At 48.8% G+C, this 12,506-nt stretch overlaps 1 protein-coding gene across 10 annotated transcripts in view; it reads left to right on the top strand.

The window, feature by feature from the left end:
* Positions 1-12,506, top strand: part of LOC123746665 (regulator of G-protein signaling 7) — a 390,003-nt gene that overhangs the window by 255,956 nt on the left and 121,541 nt on the right. For all 10 annotated transcript variants that reach the window (XM_069316820.1, XM_069316816.1, XM_069316824.1 and 7 more), the window contains 4 exons: positions 1,505-1,693; positions 3,446-3,631; positions 6,469-6,644; positions 8,854-8,927. In XM_069316820.1, coding sequence (XP_069172921.1) covers positions 1,505-1,693; positions 3,446-3,631; positions 6,469-6,644; positions 8,854-8,927 — 625 coding nt within the window. The remainder of the gene's footprint in view (positions 1-1,504; positions 1,694-3,445; positions 3,632-6,468; positions 6,645-8,853; positions 8,928-12,506) is intronic.

A 12,506-nucleotide genomic window follows, 5' to 3' on the forward strand; every position in this document is an offset into this window, starting at 1 on the left:
TTAATCATTCATAAACTTTCTTTCAAATGATCAATGGCCAGATTCACGAAGCAGTTACGCAAGCACCCAGGGGGTAGATTCACGAAGCAGTTACGCAAGCACCCAGGGGGTAGATTCACGAAGCAGTTACGCAAGCACCCAGGGGGTAGATTCACGAAGCAGTTACGCAAGCACCCAGGGGGTAGATTCACGAAGCAGTTACGCAAGCACCCAGGGGGTAGATTCACGAACCAGTTACGCATGCACCCAGGGGGTAGATTCACGAAGCAGTTACGCAAGCACCCAGGGGGTAGATTCACGAAGCAGTTACGCAAGCACCCAGGGGGTAGATTCACGAAAGCAGTTACGCAAGCACCCAGGGGGTAGATTCACGAAGCAGTTACGCAAGCACCCAGGGGGTAGATTCACGAAGCAGTTACGCAAGCACCCAGGGGGTAGATTCACGAAGCAGTTACGCAAGCACCCAGGGGGTAGATTCACGAAGCAGTTACGCAAGCACCCAGGGGGTAGATTCACGAAGCAGTTACGCAAGCACCCAGGGGGTAGATTCACGAAAGCAGTTACGCAAGCACCCAGGGGGTAGATTCACGAACCAGTTACGCATGCACCCAGGGGGTAGATTCACGAAAGCAGTTACGCAAGCACCCAGGGGGTAGATTCACGAAGCAGTTACGCAAGCACCCAGGGGGTAGATTCACGAAGCAGTTACGCAAGCACCCAGGGGGTAGATTCACGAAGCAGTTACGCAAGCACCCAGGGGGTAGATTCACGAACCAGTTACGCATGCACCCAGGGGGTAGATTCACGAAGCAGTTACGCAAGCACCCAGGGGGTAGATTCACGAAGCAGTTACGCAAGCACCCAGGGGGTAGATTCACGAAGCAGTTACGCAAGCACCCAGGGGGTAGATTCACGAAGCAGTTACGCAAGCACCCAGGGGGTAGATTCACGAAAGCAGTTACGCAAGCACCCAGGGGGTAGATTCACGAAGCAGTTACGCAAGCACCCAGGGGGTAGATTCACGAAGCAGTTACGCAAGCACTTAGGAACCTATACATCTTTTCTCAATCTTTGGCGGCTTTGTTTACCATTATTAAGCAGTTAATGGGCCCCGAAGCATCAGGAGGCTGTTTATAACAATAACAACAGTTGAATGGGTAGTTTTCATGCTTGTAAACTGTTTAATAAATGTAACCAAAGCCGTCAAAGATTGAGGAAAGATGTAAACGTCTTTTCAAACTTGCCAATCAACTGTTGTTATTGTTATAAACAGCCTCCTGATGCTTCCGTGCTCATTAACTGTTTAATAATTGGAAACAAAGCCGCCAAAGATTGAGAAAAGATGTACAGGTTCGTAAGTGCTTGCGTAACTGCTTCGTGAATCTGGCCCCAACTTTCTCATTCATATTTGTTGACGTTCAGTTGAAGCTGTCTCAGTTGGTGAGGAACTGAACGTTCTACCTGTCAATGTGATCATATTATGAGTGTGATGCCACCCCCACAGACGCCGTACTACTGGCCCTCTCAGAACCACAGCGCCGACACCACCGACTACGCCATCTACCTCACCAAACGACTCTCCAGGAACAAGCAGAAACATGGCCTGGAGGACTACGAGGTGGACGCGTATAACAAGCTGAAGAAGGCGCTCTCCCACAAGTGGGACTTTATCTCCATGCAGGCGGAGGAACAGGTGGGTGTGGGGCACCAGGTGGGTAGGTGGGTGTGGGGCACCAGGTGGGTAGGTGGGTGTGGGGCACCAGGTGGGTAGGTGGGTGTGGGGCACCAGGTGACAGGTGGGTGTGGGGCACCAGGGGGATAGGTGGGTGTGGGGCACCAGGTGGGTAGGTGGGTGTGGGGCACCAGGTGACAGGTGGGTGTGGGGCACCAGGGGGATAGGTGGGTGTGGGGCACCAGGGGATAGGTGGGTGTGAGGCACCAGGTGATAGGTGGGTGTGGGGCACCAGGTGACAGGTGGGTGTGGGGCACCAGGGGATAGGTGGGTGTGGGGCACCAGGGGATAGGTGGGTGTGGGGCACCAGGGGATAGGTGGGTGTGGGGCATCAGGTGATAGGTGGGTGTGGGGCACCAGGGGATAGGTGGGTGTGGGGCACCAGGTGATAGGTGGGTGTGGGGCACCAGGGGGATAGGTGGGTGTGGGGCATCAGGTGATAGGTGGGTGTGGGGCACCAGGGGATAGGTGAGTGTGGGGCACCAGGTGATAGGTGGGTGTGGGGCACCAGGGGGATAGGTGGGTGTGGGGCACCAGGTGATAGGTGGGTGTGGGGCACCAGGTGATAGGTGGGTGTGGGGCACCAGGTGATAGGTGGGTGTGGGGCATCAGGTGATAGGTGGGTGTGGGGCACCAGGTGATAGGTGGGTGTGGGGCACTAGGGGATAGGTGGGTTTGGGGCACCAGGGGATAAGTGGGTGTGGGGCACCAGGTGATAGGTGGGTGTGGGGCACCAGGGGATAGGTGGGTGTGGTGCACCAGGGGATAGGTGGGTGTGGGGCACCAGGGGATCGGTGGGTGTGGGGCACCAGGTGATAGGTGGGTGTGGGGCACCAGGGGATAGGTGGGTGTGGTGCACCAGGGGATAGGTGGGTGTGGGGCACCAGGGGATCGGTGGGTGTGGGGCACCAGGTGATAGGTGGGTGTGGGGCATCAGGGGATAGGTGGGTGTGGGGCACCAGGTGATAGGTGGGTGTGGGGCACCAGGTGATAGGTGGGTGTGGGGCACCAGGGGATAGGTGGGTGTGGGGCACCAGGGGATAGGTGGGTGTGTGGCACCAGGGGATAAGTGGGTGTGGGCACCAGAAGATCGGTGGGTGTGGGGCACCAGGGGATAAGTGGGTGTGTGGCACCAGGTGATAGGTGGGTGTGTAGCACCATAAGACAGGTGGGTGCAGCACCAGTAGACAGCTGGGTGTAGCACCATACCACAGCTGGGTGTAGCACCATACCACAGCTGGGTGTAGCACCAGTAGACAGCTGGGTGCAGCACCAGTAGACAGCTGGGTGTAGCACCATACCACAGCTGGGTGTAGCACCATACCACAGCTGGGTGTAGCACCAGTAGACAGCTGGGTGCAGCACCAGTAGACAGCTGGGTGTAGCACCATACGACAGGTGGGTGTAGCACCATACGACAGGTGGGTGTAGCACCTTAAGACAGCTGGGTGCAGCATCAGTAGACAGCTGGGTGTAGCACCATAACACAGCTGGGTGTAGCACCATAACACAGCTGGGTGCAGCACCAGTAGACAGGTGGGTGCAGCACCAGTAGACAGGTGGGTGTAGCACCATACCACAGCTGGGTGCAGCACCTTAAGACAGCTGGGTGCATCACCAAACGACAGGTGTGCATGCCACAGTAACCACCCCAATACCCCACACCTGCACACCAGAAATAACAATCATCTCAGCCACACCTACCGTCCGCAGGTAAAGCTAGCGAAGGACAGGAAGAAGGGTGACAAGATAGTGACGGACTCCCAGGAGCGGGCCTACTGGCGGGTCTACCGTCCTCCTCCGGGCTTCACCAACTGCCTAGAGACCGCCCCCGTCCCGGACAAAACAAATATGGCCAACAGAGTCCGCAAGAAAACGGTCGACGATCTCAAGAAAGATGTAAGGATTTGAGATTTTGTGTTATTGTGTGTTGGGGAGAGTAAATTTTATACAACAGTGACTGGCTGGAAGTGTACAGGTACACAACAGTGACTGGCTGGTAGTGTACAGGTACACAACAGTGACTCGTGGCTGGTAGTGTACTGGTTCACAACAGTGACAGTGACTGGTAGTGTACAGGTATACAACAGTGACTGGTGGCTGGTAGTGTACTGGTACACAACAGTGACTGGTGGCTGGTAGTGTACAGGTACACAACAGTGACAGTGACTGGTAGTGTACAGGTATACAACAGTGACTGGTGGCTGGTAGTGTACAGGTACACAACAGTGACTGGCTGGTAGTGTACTGGTACACAACAGTGACTGGTGGCTGGTAGTGTACAGGTACACAACAGTGACTGGCTGGTAGTGTACTGGTACACAACAGTGACTCGTGGCTGGTAGTGTACTGGTACACAACAGTGGCTGGTAGTGTACAGGTATACAACAGTGGCTGGTAGTGTACCGGTATACAACAGTGGCTGGTAGTGTACCGGTATACAACAGTGGCTGGTAGTGTACCGGTATACAACAGTGGCTGGTAGTGTACAGGTACACAACAGTGACTGGTGGCTGGTAGTGTACCGGTATACAACAGTGGCTGGTAGTGTACCGGTATACAACAGTGGCTGGTAGTGTACAGGTACACAACAGTGACTGGTGGCTGGTAGTGTACCGGTATACAACAGTGGCTGGTAGTGTACCGGTATACAACAGTGGCTGGTAGTGTACAGGTACACAACAGTGACTGGTGGCTGGTAGTGTACCGGTATACAACAGTGGCTGGTAGTGTACCGGTATACAACAGTGGCTGGTAGTGTACTGGTATACAACAGTGGCTGGTAGTGTACAGGTACACAACACTGACTGGTAGTGTACAGGTACACAACAGTGACTGGTGGCTGGTAGTGTACCGGTATACAACAGTGGCTGGTAGTGTACCGGTATACAACAGTGGCTGGTAGTGTACCGGTATACAACAGTGGCTGGTAGTGTACCAGTATACAACAGTGGCAGGTAGTGTACCGGTATACAACAGTGGCTGGTAGTGTACAGGTACACAACAGTGACTGGTGGCTGGTAGTGTACCGGTATACAACAGTGGCTGGTAGTGTACCGGTATACAACAGTGGCTGGAAGTGTACCGGTATACAACAGTGGCTGGTAGTGTACAGGTACACAACAGTGACTGGTAGTGTACAGGTACACAACAGTGACTGGTAGTGTACCGGTATACAACAGTGACTGGTGGCTGGTAGTGTACCGGTATACAACAGTGGCTGGTAGTGTACCGGTATACAACAGTGGCTGGTAGTGTACCAGTACACAACAGTGACTGGTGGCTGGTAGTGTACTGGTACACAACAGTGACTCGTGGCTGGTAGTGTACTGGTACACAACAGTGACTGGTGGCTGGTAGTGTACTGGTACACAACAGTGACTGGTGGCTGGTAGTGTACTGGTACACAACAGTGACTGGTGGCTGGTAGTGTACAGGTACACAACAGTGGCTGGTAGTGTACAGGTACACAACAGTGGCTGGTAGTGTACTGGTACACAACAGTGACTGGTAGTGTACAGGTACACAACAGTGACTGGTAGTGTACAGGTACACAACAGTGGCTGGTAGTGTACAGGTACACAACAGTGACTGGTGGCTGGTAGTGTACAGGTACACAACAGTGACTGGTGGCTGGTAGTGTACAGGTACACAACAGTGGCTGGTAGTGTACAGGTACACAACAGTGACTGGTGGCTGGTAGTGTACAGGTACGCAACAGTGACTGGCTGGTAGTGTACAGGTACACAACAGTGACTGGTGGCTGGTAGTGTACAGGTACACAACAGTGACTGGTGGCTGGTAGTGTACTGGTACACAACAATGACTGGTGGCTGGTAGTGTACAGGTACACAAGTGACTGGCTGGTAGTGTACTGATACACAACAGTGACTGGTGGCTGGTAGTGTACAGGTACACAACAGTGGCTGGTAGTGTACAGGTACACAACAGTGACTGGTGGCTGGTAGTGTACAGGTACACAACAGTGGCTGGTAGTGTACTGGTACACAACAGTGACTGGTGGCTGGTAGTGTACAGGTACACAACAGTGGCTGGTAGTGTACAGGTACACAACAGTGACTGGTGGCTGGTAGTGTACAGGTACGCAACAGTGACTGGCTGGTAGTGTACAGGTACACAACAGTGACTGGTGGCTGGTAGTGTACAGGTACACAACAGTGACTGGTGGCTGGTAGTGTACTGGTACACAACAATGACTGGTGGCTGGTAGTGTACAGGTACGCAACAGTGACTGGCTGGTAGTGTACAGGTACACAACAGTGACTGGTGGCTGGTAGTGTACAGGTACACAACAGTGGCTGGTAGTGTACTGGTACACAACAGTGACTGGTGGCTGGTAGTGTACAGGTACACAACAGTGGCTGGTAGTGTACAGGTACACAACAGTGACTGGTGGCTGGTAGTGTACAGGTACACAACAGTGACTGGTGGTTGGTAGTGTACAGGTACACAACAATGACTGGTGGCTGGTAGTGTACAGGTACGCAACAGTGACTGGCTGGTAGTGTACAGGTACACAACAGTGACTGGTGGCTGGTAGTGTACAGGTACACAAGTGACTGGCTGGTAGTGTACAGGTACACAACAGTGACTGGTGGCTGGTAGTGTACAGGTACCCAAGACTAACTGTGAGAGCCGCCCATGAGAGCACACTCGCCCTCTAGCGGCCACTACGGCAAGCACAAGATGTAAACAAACCCCAACTTTCCCGCCAGAACTTCTTCCTGGCGTCAGCGGTTGACCGGACGCGCCAGAAGGTGTCGCAGGTGGCCGAGAGCCTCCTCACCCACGCTGAGACCTACTTCGAGTACGACCACTTCCTCACCTTTCCCCAACCTTCCAACCCTTGGCTCTCTGACGACCTCACCTACTGGACCCTCAACGACTCTATGTAAGTCACAAAGATCTCGCCAATTTAATACAAATGAAATATATCCATGGATGGTGGTTAATGCTTTTTGATTACTTCTCAACTGTTGTCTTGAGGTTTCTCTTGTAAGTCCTGAGATTTTACCCAATTATTCTTGCGTGAAAGGTAATTTGAAATGCTATGTTTATGTTGATCATTAAACTAGCAATATAAGGCTCATTAGTGACCAGAAGTAGTGATCTTTAGTACACTTCTCAGAGTGAACTGGAGTAATGTTGTTGTTTGTATAAGAGAACGGGACACCATACACTGACTTCAGGAACACCATACACCAGAAAGACTTGAACACCATACACAGAAAGACTTGAAGAACACCATTCACAGAGACTTGAAGAACACCATACACAGAAAGACTTGAAGAACACCGTACACAGAAAGACTTGAAGAACACCATACACAGAAAGACTTGAGGAACACCATTCACAGAGACTTGAAGAACACCGTACACAGAAAGACTTGAGGAACACCATACACAGAAAGACTTGAGGAACACCATTCACAGAGACTTGAAGAACACCGTACACAGAAAGACTTGAAGAACACCGTACACAGAAAGACTTGAAGAACACCGTACACAGAAAGACTTGAAGAACACCGTACACAGAAAGACTTGAAGAACACCGTACACAGAAAGACTTGAAGAACACCATACACAGAAAGACTTGAAGAACACCATACACAGAAAGACTTGAAGAACACCATACACAGAAAGACTTGAAGAACACCATACACAGAAAGACTTGAAGAACACCGTACACCAGAAAGACTTGAAGAACACCGTACACAGAAAGACTTGAAGAACACCATACACAGAAAGACTTGAAGAACACCATACACAGACTTGAAGAACACCGTACACAGAAAGACTTGAAGAACACCATACACAGAAAGACTTGAAGAACACCATACACAGACTTGAAGAACACCATACACAGAAAGACTTGAAGAACACCGTACACAGAAAGACTTGAAGAACACCGTACACAGAAAGACTTGAAGAACACCATACACAGAAAGACTTGAAGAACACCATACACAGAAAGACTTGAAGAACACCATTCACAGAGACTTGAAGAACACCATACACAGAAAGACTTGAAGAACACCGTACACAGAAAGACTTGAAGAACACCATACACAGAAAGACTTGAGGAACACCATTCACAGAGACTTGAAGAACACCGTACACAGAAAGACTTGAGGAACACCATACACAGAAAGACTTGAGGAACACCATTCACAGAGACTTGAAGAACACCGTACACAGAAAGACTTGAAGAACACCGTACACAGAAAGACTTGAAGAACACCGTACACAGAAAGACTTGAAGAACACCGTACACAGAAAGACTTGAAGAACACCGTACACAGAAAGACTTGAAGAACACCATACACAGAAAGACTTGAAGAACACCATACACAGAAAGACTTGAAGAACACCATACACAGAAAGACTTGAAGAACACCATACACAGAAAGACTTGAAGAACACCGTACACCAGAAAGACTTGAAGAACACCGTACACAGAAAGACTTGAAGAACACCATACACAGAAAGACTTGAAGAACACCATACACAGACTTGAAGAACACCGTACACAGAAAGACTTGAAGAACACCATACACAGAAAGACTTGAAGAACACCATACACAGACTTGAAGAACACCATACACAGAAAGACTTGAAGAACACCGTACACAGAAAGACTTGAAGAACACCGTACACAGAAAGACTTGAAGAACACCATACACAGAAAGACTTGAAGAACACCATACACAGAAAGACTTGAAGAACACCATACACAGAAAGACTTGAAGAACACCATACACAGACTTGAAGAACACCATACACAGAAAGACTTGAAGAACACCATACACAGAAAGACTTGAAGAACACCATACACAGACTTGAAGAACACCATACACAGAAAGACTTGAAGAACACCATACACAGAAAGACTTGAAGAACACCGTACACAGAAAGACTTGAATAACACCATACACAGAAGGACTTGAAGAACACCGTACACAGAAAGACTTGAAGAACACCGTACACAGAAAGACTTGAAGAACACCATACACAGAAAGACTTGAAGAACACCATACACAGAAAGACTTGAAGAACACCATACACAGAAAGGTGTGAGGTGAAATATTCCTTGTGTTGCAGAGTGGACGTACCCACAGAGAAGCGAGTGCGGCGGTGGGCCATCTCCATGGAGGAACTCATCAACGACACCATGGGTGAGTCACTGACCTCTCTAACTCATCAACGACACCATGGGTGAGTCACTGACCTCTAACTCATCAACGACACCATGGGTGAGTCACTAACCTCTCTAACTCATCAATGACACCATGGGTGAGTCACTGATATCTCTAACTCATCAATGACACCATGGGTGAGTCACTGATATCTCTAACTCATCAACGACACCATGGGTGAGTCACTGATCTCTCTAACTCATCAACGACACCATGGGTGAGTCACTGACCTCTCTAACTCATCAACGACACCATGGGTGAGTCACTAACCTCTAACTCATCAACGACACCATGGGTGAGTCACTGACCTCTAACTCATCAACGACACCATGGGTGAGTCACTGACCTCTAACTCATCAACGACACCATGGGTGAGTCACTAACCTCTAACTCATCAACGACACCATGGGTGAGTCACTGACACCTCTAACTCATCAACGACACCATGGGTGAGTCACTGACACCTCTAACTCATCAACGACACCATGGGTGAGTCACTGACCTCTCTAACTCATCAACGACACCATGGGTGAGTCACTAACCTCTAACTCATCAACGACACCATGGGTGAGTCACTGACCTCTAACTCATCAACGACACCATGGGTGAGTCACTGACCTCTCTAACTCATCAACGACACCATGGGTGAGTCACTGACCTCTAACTCATCAACGACACCATGGGTGAGTCACTGACCTCTCTAACTCATCAACGACACCATGGGTGAGTCACTAACCTCTCTAACTCATCAATGACACCATGGGTGAGTCACTGATATCTCTAACTCATCAACGACACCATGGGTGAGTCACTGATCTCTCTAACTCATCAACGACACCATGGGTGAGTCACTAACACCTCTAACTCATCAACGACACCATGGGTGAGTCACTGACCTCTCTAACTCATCAACGACACCATGGGTGAGTCACTAACCTCTAACTCATCAACGACACCATGGGTGAGTCACTGACCTCTAACTCATCAACGACACCATGGGTGAGTCACTGACCTCTAACTCATCAACGACACCATGGGTGAGTCACTGATCTCTCTAACTCATCAACGACACCATGGGTGAGTCACTGACCTCTCTAACTCATCAACGACACCATGGGTGAGTCACTGACCTCTCTAACTCATCAACGACACCATGGGTGAGTCACTGACCTCTCTAACTCATCAACGACACCATGGGTGAGTCACTGACCTCTAACTCATCAACGACACCATGGGTGAGTCACTGACCTCTAACTCATCAACGACACCATGGGTGAGTCACTGACCTCTCTAACTCATCAACGACACCATGGGTGAGTCACTGACACCTCTAACTCATCAACGACACCATGGGTGAGTCACTGACACCTCTAACTCATCAACGACACCATGGGTGAGTCACTGACACCTCTAACTCATCAACGACACCATGGGTGAGTCACTGACCTCTAACTCATCAACGACACCATGGGTGAGTCACTGATCTCTCTAACTCATCAACGACACCATGGGTGAGTCACTGACACCTCTAACTCATCAACGACACCATGGGTGAGTCACTGACCTCTCTAACTCATCAACGACACCATGGGTGAGTCACTGACACCTCTAACTCATCAACGACACCATGGGTGAGTCACTGACCTCTAACTCATCAACGACACCATGGGTGAGTCACTGATCTCTCTAACTCATCAACGACACCATGGGTGAGTCACTGACACCTCTAACTCATCAACGACACCATGGGTGAGTCACTGACCTCTAACTCATCAACGACACCATGGGTGAGTCACTGACACCTCTAACTCATCAACGACACCATGGGTGAGTCACTGACACCTCTAACTCATCAACGACACCATGGGTGAGTCACTGACACCTCTAACTCATCAACGACACCATGGGTGAGTCACTGACCTCTCTAACTCATCAACGACACCATGGGTGAGTCACTGATCTCTCTAACTCATCAACGACACCATGGGTGAGTCACTGACACCTCTAACTCATCAACGACACCATGGGTGAGTCACTGACCTCTAACTCATCAACGACACCATGGGTGAGTCACTGACACCTCTAACTCATCAACGACACCATGGGTGAGTCACTGACACCTCTAACTCATCAACGACACCATGGGTGTCACTTATTTTAGATTCAGCTACTCAGAACGAAATGTCCATGTAGCACGGGCTAAGGCGACCCCGAAACCTTATAAATGTAACAAAATAATATATATATAGCGTCTGGACAGGTGTGGTGAGAAGTGACGGAGATTATCCCGTTAAGATGACAGTCCTGCTCTCCCATTGGTCGTCTGGGACAGTGGTGAGTCACCAGTTGGCTGTTTAGTCTTTGGTCTTGCTGCAACCCGTTCTCGCACTTTCGTATAGTCAATATTGACTTATTAAATACGTAATTAACTTATACCTATAATAGGTTAAGTAATATTTGTAATTACGAAGCAATAAGATGCTTATCTTAACATACTAAGAAGGTTAGGTGAGGTCGGTGTTTTCTATGACGCTTTTCAAGGTAAACTAAAATATTCACAATAAATTAGTATGTCACATATGCACTTATTAAATAAGTCAATATTGACTGTAAGAAAGTGCGAGAACGGGTTGCTTGCTGAAGGACGAGCTTAGTCTGTTATTTGTATATCTGTCTGTTATCTTGGTGTTTGGTGATCAGGTTATCTTGGTAGTGGTGGGTTGGTTGTGAGGTTAAATGATATCTTAAATGGAGTGATGTTGTGTGAGTTTTAAGATATCTTGAATGGGTTGTCCTTCTGTCTTTATATTGAGAGTTTATGATATTAATTTATGCAGGCGATGAGTCACAATACAACCCGTTCCCGCAAATTCGTAAAGTCAATATTGACTTATAAAATATGTGCATAGGTGACATACTTAACATAATAGATACCCCTAAAAAGATTCATAGAAAACACCGACCTTACCTAACCTTGTTAGTATCTTAAGATAAGCATCTTATTGCTTCGTAATTACAATTATTACTTAACCTATACCTATTATAGGTTAGGTAATAATTGTAATTACGAAGCAATAAGATGCTTATCTTAACATACTAAGTAGGTTAGGTAAGGTCGGTGTTTTCTATGAATCTTTTTAAGGGTATCTATTATGTTAAGTATGTCACCTATGCACATATTTTATAAGTCAATATTGACTTATTAAATTTGCGAGAACGGGTTGCACAATAACGTGGCTAAAGTATGTTGACCAGACCACACACTAGAAGGTGAAGGGACGACGACGTTTCGGTCCGTCCTGGACCATTCTCAAGTCGATTGTCATGGACTTGACAAGACCATTCTCAAGTCGTTTCGGTCCAGGACGGACCGAAACGTCGTCGTCCCTTCACTTTCTAGTGTGTGGTCTGGTCAACAAATCCAAATTTGTATGTTTGAGCAAATAGTTCGTATATGTACTATAATGTTATGAGGACGAGAGCTTCACTAGCACTATCTTGAGGTTATCTTGAGATGATTTCGGGGCTTTAGTGTCCCCGCGGCCCGGTCCTCGACCA

The sequence above is a fragment of the Procambarus clarkii genome, chromosome 85, assembly GCF_040958095.1.
Source record: "Procambarus clarkii isolate CNS0578487 chromosome 85, FALCON_Pclarkii_2.0, whole genome shotgun sequence".
Classification (NCBI taxonomy): Eukaryota; Metazoa; Arthropoda; class Malacostraca; order Decapoda; family Cambaridae; genus Procambarus; species Procambarus clarkii.